Raw genomic sequence first — 23,260 nt, 5'->3', positions numbered from 1 at the left:
GCTGATTTGGAGTAATGTATCATTGGATTTTGATAGTTGCACTACTGCGAGCTTAATATTGGTCAGTAATTGCCAGCAGTAGCTAAAGCATTACAAATGAATTATTAGCTATATTGATGAAATAGTAGCGCTGGAACTAACGTAATTAAATCATTATTGGAAAAGCAGTCATAGTCGGTAGTTTTGGGCAGTTCTTCAGTATATTATTTTAGTAGATTTTCATAGTCTTTTTTCTGGAAGAGATACTTCATATATTATACATAGTTATATATACAATAACTATTATAGTAATGTATATGGTAACATATCAGTATATTTTTTTCAGTTTTATTTTCCAAACATTTTTATAAATTTACTACAGTAATTTCATTTGGAGCTGAAACATGGAATGTTATTATTAAATATTCTTAATCGTATTCGAAAAAGGTTACCATCGGTCAGTAACATATAAAAAGTACATAAAAATTCTTATCACAACAATGCAGTATTTGTTCGAAGAATACCGTTCTTTAATACATTCACATAAACAGCTGTTTACAATACTGTAAGTGAGATTACGCTGTCTAATTAATGCCAACTGAAAATGTAAATGTACAGTAAAAACATCATGCCGGTTACATAAGAAAGTATCACACGAAGTTCTCTTCCTGTTCGCTACTATCAATTTTCCTAGTTCCGGTCATATTGCCCCTTAATCCTCTCTTGGCACACTTCTTCATTCTGCATAGTTCCAAGAACCCTTTTTTGAACTTACTGCTCATCAAATTATACAATATCGGATCAATGGCGCTGTGCAGATAAAACATGATCCTGCTAAAGTTAAGAAAAGCGAAGAACGTATCTCGATCAATGGCGGCAATTTGTTCTGCTGGTGCGATCACTATATAAAAGATCAGAATCCTGTATGGCGATAGACAGATGAAAAAGCTGATAACCACTGATAGTAACATTGTAATCACGTGCTTCTTTGCCCTGGTATGGTAAGAGTCGCTTGTATTACTGGGATCTGGCATCAATTGCCTGATGATGAAAGTGTACAGGATCAGCAGGATCAGCAGTGGCGCTATATAGAAGATGAGGACCAGAAGTAAGAAGAATACCACAGTGGCGCTACTGTCGGCCATCGTCAAACAGACTGGAACAAAGTTCCTCGCGTCTTGATCGTTCTTGTTCTCCTTCACGCGCATCTCCTGGTACTGAGAGACCCAGATTATGGGACTGCAATCAGTTAAAGCGAAATTGGCGTGCAACTGGAACTTTCAGAATCTTCAAGCTGGACGGAGATCGAGCAGGAAGGATGGCGGTTTGAGATTAACGCGTAAGCGGTTTTTAGCCCCTTTACCGACCGAGTTTGCAGAGGATTTGCCTTGTAAGCTCGGCGAAGCTTGTGATTCGATTGGAACTTGCACCACTTTTTTTTTTTCATCGAATACAAGCTTTGGACCCTCATGGGTCTATAAGCCACATGAACAATGTCGAATGTTAACAATATAATAGCAATATAAGAACAATACCAAAATATAAAAATAGGGAACTCAGAAGTAAAAATCCGAGTAATCGCATGGTTCGTAATACTTCATCTTAATCTCTGGATTTAGTCTTAAATTTAGCGTTCTTCTTTTTAGTCTTTTTAACCTACGCCTGGTTTCAGTTTTATGTATTAGAAAACACCAGTACGATGTGTACGGTTTGAACCTATAGCTGAGAGCTATTTGTTTTCTCTGAGTTTCAACATCATTATTCTTGTTATAAAATAATTTGCACTATATTGAAGGATTGAATTTAGTCTCACTTGGACAGACCAAATCTTTAGGTTAAAACAAGCAATATGTATTCAAAGCAATTATTTTTTCCTATACTCTGCTCTTTCAATTGGAATTATTGAATCAGTATTGTATTGACGAAAATGTGACGCAAATGCTTTCGACACGTTTTCCAGGAAATTGTTCAATGACTCGAAGTTTAATGCGCGACGCACAAAAATAATCAATGGGGATTTTATTGCTGAGACGAAATGGATCCATCGTATTTTAAACCCAAGTATTGTACAAACTTGATTAGCAAATAATTTAATTAACTCGATTAATAATAATCGAGTCTCTTTATATTTATTCGAACCACGTATAACGTTATTCCCCTTGTTTCTCTATTTCAGCAGTAATTTTCATTTTTTTTCCGATTTTTCAACGAATAGATTTTTTCTTATTCTTACTTTTTATATAAATATACTTATATATATAAAAGAAGAAAGAAAATCATTCGAATTTCTTTGTTGAGATACAGGAGCTCTTAACTTTTCTGAAAGTCGTTTTAGGTATCGAGACACGGGAAAATAGCTTGCCGTCACACGGTGACACTCCCACGTAACCGAACATAGTATCCTGTTGCTTTCTTTTCTTTCTTCCTCCCTCTTTTCTTTTGTCTTGGCACGAATCTCGGACCCGATCTTCGCACGAAAGACGGCACCGTGATATTGAATTTCCTCGAATACTCGAACTGACGCAATTTTCGGTAATTGCACAGGGACTGTTGTGTTTTATCTCTTTATAAATGGAGAGAGGAGGAGAAAAAATATAACGCATTTGTCAAAATTGCTAACACCGTTAAAAATTTGTAGAAAACTGTTAAATTATATCAATGTCTGTAGAACAATTTATTTTCTGAGATTTTAAGTTAGATTTTAAAGATAAATAGTTTTGATTGGACTATTCAAAATCATATTGTAAAGTAAAAATATAAAATAAAAAGCAAGGTTTTTTTATTTAAAATGAAGAATTATTTTTCTTAAATCGATAATAAAGAAACGCAAGTGATCATTGATAATAATAAAATTAATGTAATAAAATTCTTACTGTTTTCATTGGACTTATAATTTATATTAATTTATATTATAATTTATATTTATTTATATTATACTTATTTATATTATAAATATTATAATTTATATTATAATTTATATTATATTAACGTATTTCTTCGAATTTGAGTATGTTAGAACTCACTTTGTATTGTTACAGTTTGCTATAAATTTCTTCGTCTGATATCCCAGATACAGGGAAAAGGCAGATGTTTGAATATTTAAGGAACTGTGGGTTATTTTGTTAATAGTGATAGTAGAATCACCCTATATATCAGACAGAGAGGATTTCCCGGGTGATTCATCAATAGTATTGTGTTGCAAGGCCGTATACGAGCTTGGAGTACTTGGAGCTTCATTCAAGAAACTTCCCTCTGAAATTATACTAGGCATCTGTCTTGTTTTCCTGCCTTGATAAACTGCGATACGCTTGTGCTTACTCAGCTTCCCAATGTCTGACAGATATATATATGTTGGAAAGCAACAGTTTCCGCGCTCGATTTCAATTTCTAATTTCTTTTGTTGTCTCTTATAATCTATTTCTTTCTTATTTCTTCGAGTTGCAATGTTAAAAGAAAGAAAAATATTTCGTATTTGATTTCTGACGATCTAAAACAATACCGGATATTTGTTTTCTTTTGTGCTTATCTAAATTCAAATTTTTATGCTTGTATTTGAAGTTTTAAATTTAAATCCAAATTCTAATCCTCTGATTCTATTCTATCACTTTATAGGCTAAATTATCTGTACATACAAATTGCAATTTCTTCCCCTAAATTTACTTTCAAATCTACCGCACGTCATTAACCTGGAAAACGTGTTTCTTATCACACCAAGACGTCACAGATCCAAAGGAGATCCCTTGTTTAATATCTCCTCTGCTGATAGGTCCCTCAGGAATAAACTCGGCAATTACTTTCCTTTTTTACCCTGTCCTAAGTAACTCGAAGCCTTCAAACAGTACCATTATAACATTTCTACGATATATTTCCTCCCTTCATATATTCAATTATAGTTCTCTTCTAATCGAGTTCTACATCTCTGGTTTTTTCCTAATTTAATCCTGAACCTTTCTGCTCCATTTATGTTGTTATCTCCTGGCAATTTTGGCCTCACTCAAACGATCATTTTGTTTGTACTTTTTCTGGCGAATGGACGTAATAACGTTCCTTGTCAATTTTTAGCAATTTCATATATTTTTGTTTATTCACAATGTAATTGTATTTTTGTATGTCTAGTTTCTGACAAAGCCCACCATCTCGTGGGCCAATTACGTTTTGCACGCTTAGTACAAGTTAGAAAACTTTATAAAGTGTTCGAAGGTCTGCTCACAAATCAGATTCGTTATCATTGGGACGAATCTCAGAAATGGATGGGCCACGTTTATTTTTTCCATTTCTACTAGAGAATAAAAGCTTTAAATACAACATTTAATAGAAACTCAGATAAGTGGTTAAATAAATTCTCTCTGTAGTAGTATTGCAATATGTTTTAAAAAATAGATTGAAGATAAACTTTGATAACTTTTTCGTATTATTACCTTCGATATATCGATCTTTTCTTCTTGGAAACAATGTTGACTTTCTAAGAGAAACTCCTTTGAATATCAGATATTGAATATGATAGAATTCATCTAATAGGAATCAAGCAATCATGTCTTCTAAAAGCGAAAATTGATTTCTGTAAGATGCGTTACATCTACGTTCAAACCAATGATGTTATTCAAAAATGCTATGAAATTCTCTTTGAACAAAATATTTACTTGTTTACTTGTTGATCATAAATGGTTAAAGAATTTATAACATATATATATTTCTAATCTCCACTTTGCCATTTCCTTTTTCGAAAGCAAACTTTCAGTTAATTTCAATGTTTTCTTTCCTCTTGCTAGAAGGTATTCGGAGACTTTCTGTTTACCGAGTAGGCACGGGAGCAAAATTTTCCTATCAACTGGCATCCTTCTAATCCCCTAATCTATGGATGTGGATTATGTATTCTGTCTCTATCAATAACACCGTTGAAAATCCGAGATTACTATTTCAGAAGGCGGTACTGTACGGTAAACAGCGGCGGACGAACATATACAAGTATTTATATCGCAGAGGAGTAGCGTTGTATTTTTTAGTCCTTTAATACCATTGATAAGCTTTGCCCCAGAAATTCGATTCGGCGAAACATTTTCGAATGTCTCGAGCTATTACTTTCCTTTCAACTTCTGTTTTCTTCCAATTTTTCGGCACTTGTGCAATCAATCTGGGACTGGAATTCTAGGAAGTTGATATGATACGACACTGTCACAACTGGCTACAGAAAGTGCAATTTATAGATTTCTCAGAAAGGTATGTAGAAGTTGTGATGGATTTAGGCTTATTGGATCTTTTAGTTCTGAAACTTTAAATACTTCTTCCTTGGAATTTATCCAAAAGAATTATTGTCTTTTAAATTGAAGTTATAATATAACTTCCTCGTCATTTTCCTAAGTAGTTTCACATCATCTAGTTTTCACTTTTTAGTTAAAAATTGACGAATCTTTTTCTACCAGTAACAGAATATGTCTATATGATAAGTTCTATTTGAACGAATGATCGAACTTAAATTTAAATATTTCTTCAGTCAATTAAAAAACTGAAACTGTTCCAGATTGTGTCCACTTAATAAAGTGCAACGAAACATAACGTAAAACATAATCTTTCGACATTCTAAATACTAAACAACATTTTATACTAATCCTGTACAGAATCATTTATTTCCATCGTATTATGCAAGTCAATTCAACCTTTATTCTATGTTGAAACACGCGCAATAATTTTCTTGCGAAGCCATCGCCATCTGGGTTGCCTTCCATCTTCCTCGAAAGCTTTGTTCTTTTTCACCACGACACCTAATGCCACTCTTCTTTCTTTCTTCGATATTTTTTTCCTTGGAAGACGATCCTCCGCCAGCTTTTTCACAGACTGCTTTCCCGAGCCATAAATTCAGCGAACAGGGGGCCTCGTCTTTGAACCGGGTAACCGCGCCCTCGTGATCCAAGGGAGGAAAAAGTGTTACCGATGTGTAAAACTCTACCTCAGAAGTGGTTCACAGGCGATATTCCTTTTATGACCAGTGATACACGTTGTCTTTCTTCGTTTGGGCCAACTCGAACGTGAATGAAACACCAGGTAGATTTCATGACTCGTTTGAAATCTTTCAGCAATATACGGTAGACTTTCTTTGTTAATATTGGACTGCAGATATTTAAATATTTATAAAACATTTAATTTTTAATTGGTATTGTTGAGTATGAGTTATTGGTATGTTGAGATGATAACGATTATTTAGGTTAGGTTATTTAATTTTAATTTATATCCCATATCTTACGCAATAAGATATGTTAACGATATTTATCACGTAAATCAGAAGATACAAATTAGAATAAATACTCTAAGATTAAATAACCTACACCAAATTATTATGCGTCACCGAGATAACCATTGAGAGGTAAGAATGTAAAAACTGCGTGGAATATACATAACCTGCAACAATATATAAAATATCGCAAAACATAATATGCCTTATGATATTTAGGGATCGAAATAAATCCCTACGTAGGTCCTTCCATTTCTCTGGTTATATTTATAAAAATACAAATCCTCGCAAATATTCGTAGTCCAATTATTGCGTTTCGAACGAACTATCGATAGATCTAATAAGCTTAAATCTTTTCTTGCGTCGAGAAAACTTTTTACCAAGTGTCGAAGAAGTTTAGTAAAAAGTTTTGAAGCGTTCGTTGGAGGAATTTGTATTTGAAAGAGGATGTTGGTTTGTGTGCTTGGAGCTTTCGGGATTTATGAAGTTCTATCGTAGTTGTGAAGTTAGTAATATGGACTTAAAAAAATTTCTCAATTTTATAAACTCGTTAAACCAAATCACTACCAACCCATTGAAAGAAAAAGACTAAGTTTTGATTATTTCAGGTATCTTAGGATGTATGTGAGCTTGCTGAATATTCTTTTTGATTGTTTCCTAGCGACCCATTTAATTTAATTACATAAAGTGACCACGCATAGCGATTTTACTTAATGTCCCAGAAGAATGGTTGCATCACAGGCTTATTCATGAGATTACTAATGTAATTCCAGAAGAGTATCCACACTTTTATTAGGACCATCCTTCTTCGAGCCCTTCTTCGCGCGCTTGGGGATCAGCCTTTAATAATGATTAGCGTATTTGGACGATTCTAATTTGGTTTGATGATATTCTATTCTAAATAATTAAACTATGTTCCTAAGCATGAAATATTCACATTTAAGAGTCAAATTTAATCATAATTTAAATCGAATTGAAACATGAATAGTGTATGGTAATTTAATGTAAATTAATGTATCTAAGAACTTTTAAAATGATCAAAACTATCAGCAGTGGTACTAACGTGAGAAAAATCAAAATCACTGTCAACATGAGTTAAACGAATCTCAATTTTAAAACTTTGTCACAAGACAAATAAATCTTCGGCAATAACACAAACAGAGAAATAATCGCAAAATAGAACTCGGAACGTATTACGGTGGTTTTTACAGCTTTCCTTTTAATTTCCATTTGGCTAGGTCATCATATTCCGCCCTCGTTATCCCTCCATTTATAATCCTTGCTCGTTTATCACCAGGAGTAAAGTCAGAAATTTTTCAGAGGATGTCTTACGGACCATTAAGGTTTTGCGGGTCACCGTCGTGATTTTCTTATCATCGCCACTCCATATCGATTTTTACAGCCGGATTTCCCCGGAAAATATCCCCGAGGGAAGCTGTTTCTCGCGCGTACAATGATATGGTAACATATGGCTTTAAATTACTATCGTCTTCGGTAAAACTCCCTTTCGCAATGTATATATGTATTGTAATTGAGAGAAACAGCTGCCTTTTAGCTTCCATGTATCCTCGATTCTTCTACAACGCTCTCCTACCTCTGTGGCGTCATATTTCACCAGTAAAAAATCGTTAGTACTGTTAAAAATGGTTAACCGCAGCTATTTTTCTCTTTAATGTTTCTGAAGATAGATTGCATAGCGTGGTATTGAAAAGTTTAGTTCAGTTTGTTTTTATAAATATTTTAATGTCGATAGCTTAAAAAACCAATATCTTCTAAGTTCTATCATCTTTTGATTTTTACGCGTTATGGTTGGCACGCGTGTCACACAGTTTACTAATTTACTTATATAACGACCGCTTCATCGATATTGATACTTGTTGAATCTTTATTTTTAAATACAAATCACAAAATGTTTAAACACCTCTGTTTTGGCTATTAGTCTTGATGTTTCAACGTTTCATTTATTCATATCTCACGTCACGTTGCCGTTTCAATGATTATCTGTATCGCGACAAAAAATCGTCAAGCGTGACCGTGGTGTTTAATTAAACGTTTCAATCGTCAAGCTACAATTGGTATAAAAATAGAACGGAAAAATAAATAAGGAAAAATGTCGGGTAAGTAACGTGCTTAATAGGACGAACGTTATTGCCTACGTAACTGATGCACGACGTTCAACTGCGTGATTCACTGCAGTTTGCAGCTACGCCACAGTGTTGCGCCACTTTAACACGTTGTTTACGCCCTCTGGTAATTAAGTTGAAAATCGTCTCGGGAGTCGAAAATGTAAGCGGCCCTTTCGTACACTATGGAATGATTTCATGGGAAAATAGATTTGGCACATTGATGAGAACTCGTCTTTGAATCGGATGAACTATCAACTACAGTAATTAACCTCAGTTACACGTTTCTGATAGATAATTTTACCGAAATCTTAAAATGTAGAATGACTAGATTCAGCAATTACACTCTTGACCGAGAAAGACCAGTCAACTCATAATTTTACATAATAGCCATTTTCTTGGGCAAAATAATATTTTTACTTAAAGATTTTCTACTTTTTTAAATGTCGTTTCATTTCTATTAAAAACGAACTATGTCATACTTATATTCGAAAGGGCTAAAACTAACCTTTAATTAAATTAATTTATCTCTATTAAGTTTTAACTTTTTAATCATAGAAACTTCTGCTTAAGGGATCCGGTTAGTAGGTTAAGGTAAAGATAAAAATTCAAAGAATTTGATTTTAATTATCATCCGTTGTATGATATTGTTTTATTCATCGAAAAACGTAATATATAATTAAAGGCTGTTAATATATTGTAATAAAAAATTTCGAAATATCGCGATATTAAGTAGTCCCAATTAAAATATACGGCAAACGCAGTCAATAAAAAACAGAAAAAGGAGTTTGCGTTTAATTGCCTTTTCACGAAGTTTATGAATGCCACTTCAAAGTTTCAAACTGTACAATATTAAATTCACGGAGAAAGAAGAGGCCTGACATTCCAGTCTGTTTCTCTCGAATGAACAGACTGCAATATTCTGGACATTTCCGTTACATAGAAATGCAGCATCAAGGGCAAATGAAAAAAAAAAAAAAAGAATGGAGAGGGACAAAGAGATAGCGAAAGAAAAATAAAGAAGTGGAAGAAGAAGAAGTGCAAGAATTCAGAAGCGAATGAAAGCATGGTATGCGTCAACAGCGAAGAAAGCGGATAAAAGAAAAGTGCGAAGTAACAATTCGATGTTTCTTTTTATTTGTCTCACCTGGTGCAAAGTGCCGCCGCAACCCACGCAACGAAGCAGAGAAACGTCGCTCTGGCCTTCGTGCACATATACCTATGCAAAAGTACCTTTTGTCAATCCCTGTTTTCGTAAAGGTTTAAAAAGTAACTATTATTTTTGGTTTGATTTAAAAAATAAATAAGTGAGAACCATAACTGACGCGGTGTCGCACACGGATAGTCACACGCGAGTTCTGCATCAATTCACTGTTTCAAAGGGATGAATGATTTCGACAGACACGTTTCACCGAGAGATAACAGAATAACATACTTTTGTTTTTAACAGAGTCGTCGCTTTCGTTCGTTGGTGGAATTTCGATAGATCGAATGTTTGGTTAGTTTCCCGTCGATTGAATTCCACAGTGTCTGTTTCGGAACGCGAGTATTATTGTATCAGAAAAGAATTGGATAGAACATGTAGCGTGGGACTTTTACCGTTGCATATTTTTATATAAACGGACGAATACGCGGCTAACGCGAAGATGAGCTTATTTTCTCTTTATGTTCTGAACGCACGTATACGGTATATGTATATATTTTGTGTATAAATGAACATTTTGAAATTTCATTGCCATTATGACGAGAATCGACTATCGTGATTGTACGGGCCGTTTATTTTGAGAGTGGTGTAAGTCCATTTCCCTTTGTTTCGAAATATCGAAGCGTACGCGTTCCCATCGATTGAAAAATCCTGATAAAAGTCAGTAAGCAAAGTAAACTTAGTTGGTCTAAGTTTCTACGTATTAAGTAAATATAAATTCAATTTTAATAAAAAATCAAAAAAATTTAACAAATGGTTCTTTTTAGAATTAATTAGATCAATATCTTTTTCAAGGTCATGAATGGATTTGTACAACTTCTAAAATTAGAGAATTGTGCAATTCATTAAATTTTTATTATTTAATATTTATATGTGTGATATTTGAAAGTAAATAGAATATAACTAAATAAATTTAAATTATCATAATATTATTATGTCAGACTCCAGTAAATATCCGTATAACTATTAGATTCTAACGTTAATCCAAAAATTATTCAATGAGAAAAGTAAGGAAGATAATAACAATGTGTAATACTTCCTTCAGTTTTAGGTTTGTACTTCGATACGATATAAATGTAAGATTATTAACAGTTTAATAATAGTTTAAATGTAATAATAATAACATTTAATTATAACAATTTAATTAAATGATACAATAAGTATTCAATGAATGTAATAATAATTTATCAGTATATTACTGAATTGCATTTAAACAATTTGTCCATATCCGTACATGCAATATTATGCCAGATACAGAAGTTAGGATAACATTCGTTTTTTATTATTGGTGCCTGGATTACTCGGATAAAGTACAGTTTACAAGAAATGGATTTACACCACTTTCAAAATAAACGATTATGCAATGCCAATTACTAACAAAATCTCAATTGATTAGAATAAACGAATATTTTAAGATTTAAATTATAAATTGTATAAAAAAATTTTTCGTTTTCTCAATTTTTTCAAAACATGGACTTACATCATTTCCAAAATGAACGGTTCATATCGACCTAATTCGAAACTTGTGTCAACGTGTATTATATAGCACATGTATATGTATATACATGTATACATGTATGTATGTATAGCACATGTATATAGCATATGTGTATATATATTATATACACATGTATATATTATATAGCACATATATTCACAACAGGTTTCTATATGCAGATGTTCGAATACTTTTGTGAGCCGATGTATTTCGTAGTATATTTATATATATTATATATAATAATGTAAATCCTTAGGGTAAATAAGACGATCGATTTTGGAAAATCGAGTTTATTTTAGGAATAAATTAAATTATATACAATAACAGCTAATAACAAATCTACTACAAATTTTACGTGGAAAATTGAAAATCGATTTCTAAAGTCCTAAATTACCGTTCTTCTCTCGTGATCTAACCTATTCATTAAAATGACTGCCGGTAAAACAAAGCAAAAGTAAAAATGTGGGTTGGCGGGTAGTTTGAATTCTATAGAATTTACATATACATATATATTATATATATACCACACCTAATTTTGCACTCGGTATAAAGCATACACGTTAACTCATACTTAAGCTATATTTCATCAGCGCTCCACTCGATAAGCATTAAACTTGCAAACTAACTTTGAGTGATTTTTCAAACTGATACTCTCCTGGTTACAGAGAACGTAATATACTCGCTACGATTCAACTTTTAAGTTAGTGTTTTGTTTACTTGGGAACGCCACGCGGTTCGTGACCGGTTTCGTAACTATTTCAAAACCAATTGTCTCTGTATTTGTCGAAAGTACGCAGAAAGATGCTACGTGTTTTCTTGTAAGATATTGCTCTATTAAATATTCTCTTTACTCACCCAACCCGTAGGGGCTCGCAAATTGCGTAATACCGCTCGAAACTGATCGCCAAGATCGTTAGAACCGAAGCGTGTGCCACAGTCAATTCCACAAATGGTACCGCTTTACCTGAAATTGGACAAATTTTCTATTAGCAGAGAATTACTCAAATTATTGTTAATTGAAGATTACAAAGGAAAAATATAAAATCATTAAGAAATATTAAGAAATAATACAAAAATATTTCACTTTGTTCGTAAGTCTTGTTCGCTGGTATTGTTCATAAAAATATCAATTTGCTTAAACATCCGCAATCTAATTATAATATAGAATAATTTATGAATTAATAGATAATTAAATACTTTAAGTACTAATACTAAATGACTGAGATTGACTACTTTTAGAGAGATTGGGAGAGACTGGTCCGATTATTGGCTGGGATATTCTACTGATTGATCGAACAGCTGACTACAGAAGCAATTTGATTGGCTGTTGATATTTGCAATGCTCGAGTTTATGCTATACATTCGTATCGTATGTACATATATTCAACATATTAATACAATTGTCCATGCAAATAAACGGATCTTATTGTAAATGTGATTATTGTGTGTTGAATATTTCAGAAATTTAATTTGACGTGCGAGAAATGCGATCTCGTTTGTCGTTGTAATTTGCCGATCAGAGAATAAATAATTGACGGAATTTCGTGACCGAACAAATAAATGCCAGATATTTTAATATTTCAATTTAAATATTCGAAATTAAACAGGAACTTTAAACGCGAAAGTCGGGTCGAGTTTCTCTTTTAAAGAAATACCTATTATTATCGAAACATGTATTATATTTTATATAACGGGTAACTCAAAGAGAAACTTTTACGTATGATTAACGAAATTTAACGCAATTCTCGATTTCATGTTAAAATATACTTTCGAATACATTTAATATATAATATAAATATATGTATAATAATAAATAATAATAATATATAAGATATGTATAATATATAATATATAAATATTAATAATAATAAATATATTTAATATAATATAAACATTTAAAACTGAGCTATCACTGAACCCGAAAATCACTTTCAGCTTTTCTTTCATACATATAATAACGTGGACTGTTTAATTATTATTAATGAAGCATAACTTAAGAGGATGTTTCACATATAATTAACGAAGTTTATTCCCAGAAATTCGATATATTCAGCTTCATCCTCTCTTCTGACATAACTGCAACGGGTTTCAAAAGTTGAAGGGTCAATTTTCTCGTTGAACAGCCGGCAACGAGATTTACGATTAGAGATTTATGGTCGCGGAAAGGAAGCTTGCTCGACAATCAGGGTGTCGCAATAAACTGGTACGAAGCTCTGGATGCTATTATTTTCCGTATACCTTTCTTCCATTTACCCTATGTCCACGGAGTCCAGAATCGGCCGAGTAATTTTGTCCTTGTACTGTTTCCTGGAAGTCACCGCGTTTTTTCGGTGAATATATCCACAACGAAACAGGAAGCATTCTATTACGAACATAAAGTCCTCCGAGTCGTTACCCCTTTACTTTTTACTCGACAACCTCTCTGGTAACTTATTTTGCTATTTAAAGCGTGCTTCGTGTTTCAGATTATTATAGCCATACATATATTTATAATTGTTATATAACAATTGCTCCTCTATGCTTCATTATGGTACCTAACTTTCAATCTTTTAATATAACTTTGAATAATTTTTATTCGATTTAAATATAACTTTAAAAGACACGGTCTTTCGATGTCTTAAAATATATTTCACGATTTTAATCATCAATGGTTATCATAGAGTGGAGTCTCATACCGCGCAAATCTTTCTACTTTAAATTTCATTTTCATCGTAATATTAGTTGTAATCATTGCGACGAATAATCTTTTTCACAACTAATCTAGTTTTAAATAATAATAAAACATTTCTGTTCAGCAATTCCACTTCCTCGAATATATTAATTTTTTTTATTTAAAAAAAGTAGAAAATAGAGGGATTTACTTTTCTCCGGTTCTAATAAATTTGTTTCTGAAATTGGAGAGATTTGGAGGGGTGGATCGAAGTTTACGAGACGAAATTAGAAAAATGTGTCCAATAATAGTACCGTCAAAGATTTCGGAAGCTTGGCAAACGCATAAGCCATAGGAAATTATGAATCATTCTGGAGCACTGATCCACTTTGGTTTCCAAATATTTGTTCTTGTCGACGTTGCGTTCGTAAACACAATCGTCGCAAGAAGAATTCAGTCCCCGTATTATTATTTTGCCTTGTACCGGCCACCGTTATTTTTAATTCTTTATGCGTTTTAGTGATATTTGTAGAGCATCTGCAACACTGAATTATGTAATTTGACTTTCTGGAACATATCCAGTTACTAACATAAAATAATTTATTCGAAAATAGATATTATTTTAACTAAGACAACGAATATCCCTAATGCTATTCAGAGATAAAATAGTCATTCATTTTCCAAACAGCTTGTATTACGTTTAAAAGATCACAAATCACGCGGATCATAATTTACCCTTCTTTTAAATATATTCAAATCCACAGTTACTTTCGACATTGTACAATTTCCTATTATCAATCTTTGGAACATTTTGTATAAAATTTTAAAAACAGCAACGAATCGCACGACTATCGAAACAGATAATCGTATCTTCAGGTTCATATTTACTCGTTTACTTTACGATCACGCTATACAATCTTCAATGCGATATATGAAAGTGGTTTCATCTTATTCCGTCGAATTGCTGCACGAGTTTCCAACAAGTCACTGCAATTGCCGTGAAAATTCTCTACGATGGAAAATAAAATAACGAGAAAGAGATGTATATTCGAATTCCGTCAGATTTTTCCTTCTTTTTTCCCTCGTGCAAGTCACTTTCGAACGTGCACAGAACGATAATAACGCGCTGAGCACTTCTCCTCGCGCAACAGGAAATGCCCCTTCAAGACTGGACGACTTCCGGTCAAACGAAGCGGTAGAACCAGCTCTGCAACTTCCGATGCTCGGAAAATCTACCAACGTAGCGCACGTGGAAAGAGAAGAAACGGAACAGCGCTTTCCTTTGTTTCAATTTCACCCACCTTTTAAATTACATTTTGGTTTTATTATTAAACATACTCTTTAATTTACATTCGTCTGGCTAATTTTTTTCTACCGAATATAATTTAGATTCACGACTCCGCACGATGCAATTAACAGAACGCATCGATTAAAATACCGCGTTTAATTGTTTCATTAAAAATAGAAACGTGGACACGAGAATGGATAATTCTTTATGACTATTAGAAAATTAAAGGTTTCGTCAATGGCGAGTTGTAGATTTATATTTTTTGTCAGATTTATAATTATTTACAAGAGCGTGAGAAATCGTGGTATACAGTGGAATTACTATTTTAATATAATACTATAGTAGAATAGTAGCAGTAATATAGTTGTAGAATTACCATTTTAAGCGATGATGGTTTTATTCGTTAAATCGAATCTGTGAACCAAACTCTTATGTTTACAAAATTAGTTCTTACAATGGATTAGGTATGTTGTGAAGCGTGTAAAATGATCGAATATAAATATACAATTTTTTGAAGAAGAATTTCTTTGAATAACTCCAAGTCGACAGGTAGATCGAAAATAGTCCACTTTTCGTAGTTAACATGGTAAACGCTTTGTAAAAGGGGAGCGAAATATCGCTGTACGCAAACGAAGAATAAACGGAGTCGTGTAGCAACGTGAGTATTTCAAAAGGTTACCACGGTCTTTATCGTTGTCGTTGTAGTCGTATATCAAATGCGAGGCGTTATCATACATGCGAACGCGCCTGCATAATGTCTATTGGGTTGGCAACTAAGTGATTGCGGATTTTCTCATTAGGTGGTATTGACAATATCCGCAATCACTTAGTTGCCAACCCAATAGTTTGAGGATTTACGCGTGACCATTTTATCTTTGTTTCCTACCTCGTTAATGAGACTGTCCTTACACTGATACTCGTACGAAAGGGAAAGAAGACAAAGGTGGAAGATATTTTTGCTCTGGAGTTGCTCTGGAAAATATTGTAGAAAGAATACTTAATGCGAAAAAATGTGCGCTTTCAGAAGAAAGAAGAAAAGATATTTTTCCCAAAAATAATAGAAAATATTTTCGACGTAAAAAAAGAAAGAAAGAGATGTTAAAGTATATAAAATACACAAATTTACACTGTGACATTTTCGAATGATTAACGACGTGACGAGCGTAATATGAGCATTTGTAATTATTTAAACGATCAACGTCGTACAGTGCATTAATGCAATTACGCGTACGACATTTACATTACAACGAACGAATAGCGATGGTCGAGAAATGAACTGGAAGCATTGATTTGCAATTATCGGGCTTTCGAATTGACAATGAACAGCACACCGAAGAATTATTTGTTTTCAATAATTTATCAACAATTAACCGAAACTCTCTTCGTTATTTATTCTTTCACAGTTAATAAAACGATTCGCTGCGTCTGTCAGCGTTCCACTTTGTTTTTATTTTATTATTTATGAGTATCTGGCGTAAACAGAGGACACACTTCGGTTACGGCCAAATTGGAATCGAATGGACGTTCGATGTTGAATTATGGATTTTTAAAAATTTCGAACGAACTTCAGTTACTTCCAGCCTGAGCTCAAAGCGTCTATAGAAGCAAGAAGAAAATACAAAATATAAAACGAATATAAATATTGTACGATGTGTTTCATTTCCAATAATTGGAAATAAGCTTGCACTTTCAATTAAGGATTTTCAAGGAAAGTTAGGAGAATCGAAAGATTCCTTATTTTCGACGAATTTGTACCTTGAAGTACGAATTTTCAAATACAGTCGAAGAATTTAAAGATTCTTTTTTCTTCGAAATTCCATAATTGGCAAAATAGTATCTCGTGAATATTCCTAAAAATTCTCGCAAATGCAGAAGCAATTTTATTTTAATATGCAATCACGAATTTCCTTTCCTACATTTCCCCCCATGAAGTTCTTATCAGTCCTCGTTAACCAAACATGTTTCGTTTCGCCCGTAAAACCTGCGCCCGATAAGAAACGCGAGGCTTAAGACGGATCGTCGTATTTTTGATTATCGTTCCGCCTAGTTCGAGTCCAGTATTTGATAGCAAGAGGTTTGTTTTCCGGGAAATTCTACCCTACGATTGACGGGTATTCTCGTCACGAAACACATGACAATAAAATACTAATAATTTGGGGAGCAGCACTAATAAATTAGAATTTTCATATTCGATGTATATTTCGTTCTATACGTTTAATTATATTTCGATCGTTTGGGCAGACGGGTTTGACTGAAGCGAAAAGTTATGAAAATAATCATAAAATTCGTTGGTTATATTTTAAGAAATTTGACTTCGTACGAACGAAGATCTCATAGGTCAGGTCTTAAGAAATGTTTTACTTTTATATGTAAAAGATTAATTGTTCCAAAAACTATGAGCTACTTCCTTATCGCGTTAATTTCTAAGATTCCAATTATTGTATAATTGTATATAAATCTGTTGTTTAAAATCAATAAAATACTAAATGCGTCAAGTGCAATAAGAAACGTATTGTTGCAATATTTATAACCAACACTGTGTATTCGTCAGGCTAACGAAACAGCTGATGAGAACTTGTCGGGTCTAGTTGAAATGTTCTCAAAATTCTCAGTAATTTTCTGAAAGTTCAAGCCACTTTTTCAGTGTTTCTGTCGAAGAGACGAGAGTATCGCCAAGAGGATCCGACGGTGGGAATCGGCGGCGCCTTTTCCATTCTATTTCCTGCCACGAAGGTTAAAGAGAATTGGATAGAAAGCGGCAGGACAAGGAGGTGTTATGCCGGGCGTAGCATTAAATGCCTTAGCCTCTAAGAGCAACGGTAATTCCTAGCGGGAGGTAGAAGTTGAGCCGCTCGTTTCAGCCAGCCATCAACCTTGTCCATCGCATCGAGCTCGAGCCGAGTGTGTCGTTTGCTAACGCGTGCCCTTTTCGTCCATTTTGCCATAGCCTTGCTCGGGCAAGTCCTCGAGGCCTTCACGAAACAAATAGAACAGCAGATCGACTCGGAGAAGCTTATTTAATTAGCCATCGTTCGCAGATTTTATCGTTAAAATTTATTCTTTCGGTCGATCTTCTCTGCACTCGCGTTATCGTTAGTTGGCATTGGTTGCATAGTTAATCTTTGGCACATGCGAAGATCGTCAGGTTCACATTACGTCGAACGATCATTTTACGGAAGATCAGAAAATTTCACCGAGTACTTTGCAATAACAGTCTTGTTTGGTTACGAAGCAACGTAGGAGATAATAATTGTAGAAATTGTAAAAATAATGATAATAAAAAATAACAATGTAGGAAAGAAATAATACTACTGAAAAGATTCTTTGTTTATATATGAACATGATGAAGTTTCAACTGCTTAATTAAAAGGAAGCAAAAATAAATAGTAATGATAATAATAGGAGTAAATTTTAAAGAAATTTTGGGACTAGAGGATGGACTGACTGATAAGTAAAGACTGACAAACTTTTGTAACGAGAGCGTGGTTCTAGAATTGTCTGACAGAGAATTCTTATACCTTTAAATTTAAAAAAATTTCAATTCACCAAAAAGCACAAAACTTAAATTCGTCTTTGTTGAAATGACAAATCTGAAATTGAAACTGACAAATGTCTGACAAACAGAGAAATATGCACAAGCGAACATAGTACGTGTATTATGAATTTAAACGGATGTTCCTACGGCGTTTTCCACTGCAAGTGAAATTAGATTTGTCATTGAAGAATAGGACCAGCGGACGTGACATTTCAAAGAAACCTTTTTGCTAATGAAAATGATAATACATTTGAGAGAAAACTGATAGTACGTGAGAACGACGCTAAAGGATTTGAGACTGACGAATCGTCAAAGGAAATTTATCCTGCTTTGTTATTTCCACGTGCACCTTCTCTTAAGAGATTAAAAAATTGCTTAGCTTGTTCTTTAATTTGCGTAATTTTTAAACCATTAATTTTCTTTGCTTGTTTCGTTTTTAACTTTTTAGTTTACGGCTGAATTTGACGCGGGGTTGTTTCTCTGTAAGACAGAGTTTGACGCGAATTACGCGTAAACGATACAGCACTGCAATGTGTAGCATAATGCTGTTTTCTACGCGAGCACATTGGAATAAAGTTTTTGATAACTAAATTATAATTCTTTTTAAAGGTATGATGCATATACTTTAACTTTAATAATTTACTTTAATAATTAATAATACAATTGAGTGTGACATATGTTAAAGCACGGTACGGCACATAGACCCACGTTACAATTTTCACATTCATAACGCGATAGTGTCTGTCAAATTGCTCTTAGTTTTCTATTTTGAAGCGACATTTTGAGGTTGAAAATTCTACAAAATTGTAAGGATACGAATCGGCATGTTAAAAAGAGCATCTAATGGTAAATGGTATATTTATTTTAATAAAAAGCAACAATTGATACTTGACACTGGCGTATCAAAAACAAAGACTATATATATTCTTAACGCTGTTATAAAACGTTGCGAGGCAAGACAAACGTGAAGCAAGACAAATGATCATTTAGTTCAAACGTTGAGCGAATGAGTCAGTAAAGTGAGCCATTATAGTGGCGCGTCGTAATACAAGATGACATCCGCGAAAGCCACTATAGTGGCACGTCGTAATATAAGATGACATCCGCGAAAGCCACTATAGTGGCACGTCGTACCTAAGAGTTTAAAAGCCTGTCTTTCGTTCAAATTTTAGGAATTTAAGGAATTTCATTGCAATATGGTAATATATAGCGAAACATAATAATATAATATATAAATATATCATTTGAAAAAATACATACCACAATAAACAAGTGTTTAACGTAATTGAATAAGTTCATATTTTCCCTTTATGTCCGCAATTTTTAATCTCAGTATGCATCAAAATTGTAGAAAATCCAACAGAAGAGTCTCGTTCTATTACATTCTGGCAGAAAACAAAGGATTTGCCTGTTTCTGCCCTTCTCTATGCATTAGTAGATTAAGCTCTTTGAATTACGTTTACGTTTATCGTTTCAGTTCTGGCAAAAGGAACACCGTTGCTCTCTTTTGTTCTCTATCCTTATTATCGTTAACTATTAATGTTTACCAGTTTGTAAATAAATAATTACCATAATAAATTGATCTCGTTAAAAGTTGGTGCAACTGGTTTCTGGGCGGGTTCAGAAACTGGGAATTAAATTTTGTTCGTTAAAACATAGTTTAATATCGAGATACTGGAGGATTTCAAAATGTTATCTATGTCATATTGGAAGCGAATGATTCGATGGACGTTTTTCAATGAAATTTTGATTATCATTTGGGTTGAATAGTTCTGTTAGAAAATGTAAATATTCAGAATTAAAATATTATAAATCGAAAGATTCGGAATCGGAATGTCGGAAATTGCAGCGTTCGAGATTCAATGATTCGAAATTCAAGCGTTCAAAATCGAAGCGTCCGGAAGATTCAAAAACTCAAAATTAAACGAAATCGAGGCGTTCAAAATTTAAACATTCCGTCATCGAATTGTAACATTATATATCGAATATTGAAATATATTCGAAACTCAAATATCCAAAAATTAAACATTCAAAATTTCGAAATTCGTCATCGAAATATCGTGTGGTATATCGATGAATATCGTGTCGTCAATTATCCATTTAAAGAGCGTTTTTGCTTAAAGAGCGTTAAAACACAACCTCTGAAATTATCGTAGGAAAATCCTCGATGGTAGCAATTTAATGGATTCTCGACCTAAAGTAATTCGAAGTGAAACAGGTGGTTCCATCGCGAGGTCGATCCTTCTCGATGATCGATGAAGACAAAAGTGTTTCCAGCAGGACTGTTTCAAACTGATCCCTCGTAAATATCCCCATGCGCAACGAAGAAGTAACGAAACAAGGCTAACAAATTATACCTGCTGTCTGATACTGGGGAAACAATTTCCTTCGGAGCTAGCCTTTACGCGAAACAGGCTTACCCTTGTAGCGTTTTACATTCAAATAGAAATTCCTCTATAAACGCGTCTCCGCGAGAATGTCTACATCTTTTCAGTCTCGTCTGTTCTTATTTTCCTCTCGCGCTCTATTGCAATTTATCATTCGGCAGAAATCAGCAACAATTTCTTTTTTTAAAGATAATGAACAATCTCAATTAAAATAGAGATTATTATATAAACTGCGTAATATTGTTTCATCGCTGTTGAATTTTTATTAAATGTTTCGTTCGATTATCCGTATTAAAATTATCTTTGATTTTATTATTTTGAATCGTCGAATTTTCCGTGAATTTTTAAACTTCGATCCTCGCGTCCGAACGAATCGAATTTTCAAATTAGAAAGCCAGATATTGTTTCATGAATTCTGACCGTAGTGATGGAACGCTCGTGACATATCATTTATCTGGCAATGATTTCATCAACAAAAAATAATTTCCCCACGAAATGTGCATTCTAATATAAATGTACATTATGGTTCTTTTTTACACATGGATACACGACAATTGAACACTTGACTTTTAAATAATATTTTCTTTCAATTTATTCAAATTATACGAAACTGGAACTGTTTTCTTATCGCTGCAATCCTTGCGATTTTGCGAAATCAGTCACAAAGGGAGTAAAACTGGGCGACTAATTCTGCGAACGATTCGTTAAATCATAACTCGAGAAACGATAATCTGCCGCACGTTATGAAATATTTAAGTTGAAACGTCGTAGGAGGAGTGTGTAAGGTATATATTGGGTTGGCAACTAAGCGATTGCAGATTTTGTCAATACTACCTAATGACAAAATCCGCAATCACTAAGTTGCCAACCCAATAGCATCTACTACAGAGCGTCGGCATTTTGGTACCACAGTTTCTGCCAGGGTACATGGCCAGAATAACTCAACTCAAGGTAGAGGCAATGGCACTCTGGAATTTTCAACTTAAAATCGAACATCGAACTGGTTATCTTTATATGCGGTTACGTATTTTCTGCTTCTAGTTTGCTGCAATGCCTCGGGTTATTTTTGTGCAAGCTATTTTAGGTTACTTTATGTGTAATCGATGTTTTCGACAAAGATGGGTCAACACGATTTTATGGAAGCCATGTTGGTAGCAGAGATGAAGTTAAGATGCTTTAAGAGTAGAGGCGAATAGTAAAATTTGTTTGGAATTTATTTAGTAAAATTGGAAGTTATATTCGGAGAAGCTATCATTTCGGAGAAGATATCATTTATCATAAAGTTTACCTGAAATTTATGTAGTAAAATTTGTATGAAATATATGTAGCAGTATTTACATCAAATTTATTAATTAAAGTCTATGAAAAATTTATTTAGTAGAATTTCATTAAAAATTTATTTAGTAAAATTTGCAGCACCTCCGGAAGGGGTAAAACATTATATAATTATATAATTAAAATATTATATAATTTAATTAAGAAGAGATGATGAACATTCTTTAGACATACGTATGTAGAAAATTCATTTGAATTTTAGTAAAATACTTTGGCGTGTCTTTGGAAAACATAATAAACTGTAAGATTTCTTAGAAATCATACATGTCTATCATTTGCTTATTACGAGTCACGAAATAGAAAAACGAGTACAAATTATAAAAAATTACACAATTCTCTAGAAGCCACACCAACAATGGAATATTTTACTAATGGAATTTGAAATAATTAAGCGCGATAATGAATGCTCTAGAACATTACATTTTTATATTCGTACAATTTTTTGGAATCTTTGAAACAGACAGAAATATTAGTAGCAAGATATGAAATTAGTCCGATGAACTTTATAATCTGTTTGCGAACAAAAGGTACCGCGAATTATTCAGAATATTAAATTTGAATTCTGTTCTGATAGCAGCAAATGAACCGAATAGTTTCTATCTATACGTACTATGGCAGTCAAAGTGATTAAAACACAGAATGGAGCCTTTAGAAAATTAAACTTTAATTGTATTAAAATTCAATTTTCTAGAAACAGAAGGCACGCGCATACTAACAATACTAATCACGTTTTGAAACCAATGACAAACGACTTTTATCGTACAAACCGCGAAACCAAAGTGGACTAGCAGGTCGGACAATTAACTGCCAGCTTGTTCCTAAAAATTGACCTAAATCTGTAAAACGTTGCTGCAATTAACTGTGATTTATTTATAGAAAAACAAGTAGCTCAACCTAAGTAATATAATAAACGATACACTGAAGTTACTACAAAAGAACCAGAGGAAATTGAAAAAGGAAAGTTCGTGTTAATAAAAGATACAAGAAAAGGTAAATAAAAGTAAAGGTGCTGACAAAATTGGTTTTCTGCAACAT

At 33.3% G+C, this 23,260-nt stretch overlaps 1 protein-coding gene and 1 long non-coding RNA gene across 7 annotated transcripts in view; one reads left to right on the top strand and one right to left on the bottom strand.

The window, feature by feature from the left end:
• LOC126914603 (growth hormone secretagogue receptor type 1) overlaps positions 1 to 23,260 on the bottom strand; it is an 86,408-nt gene that overhangs the window by 2,730 nt on the left and 60,418 nt on the right. For 5 of the 6 annotated variants that reach the window (XM_050718765.1, XM_050718778.1, XM_050718755.1 and 2 more), the window contains exons 5-6: positions 11,886 to 11,994; positions 9,476 to 9,547 (exon numbers count right to left, since the gene is read on the bottom strand). In XM_050718765.1, coding sequence (XP_050574722.1) covers positions 9,476 to 9,547; positions 11,886 to 11,994 — 181 coding nt within the window. Of the gene's footprint in view, positions 1 to 293; positions 1,219 to 9,475; positions 9,548 to 11,885; positions 11,995 to 23,260 lie in introns of those variants that run through there. The other variant, XM_050718781.1, reaches the window with a different exon arrangement.
• Positions 1,166 to 12,772, top strand: LOC126915087 (uncharacterized). Its single transcript, XR_007710023.1, has 3 exons — positions 1,166 to 1,318; positions 12,270 to 12,399; positions 12,492 to 12,772. It is a non-coding gene; the product is annotated as an uncharacterized LOC126915087 (long non-coding RNA).

The sequence above is a fragment of the Bombus affinis genome, chromosome 1 (genome assembly GCF_024516045.1).
Source record: "Bombus affinis isolate iyBomAffi1 chromosome 1, iyBomAffi1.2, whole genome shotgun sequence".
Classification (NCBI taxonomy): Eukaryota; Metazoa; Arthropoda; class Insecta; order Hymenoptera; family Apidae; genus Bombus; species Bombus affinis.
Note: the sequence above shows the minus strand (reverse complement) of the source record. Positions and strands in the feature narration are given on the sequence as shown.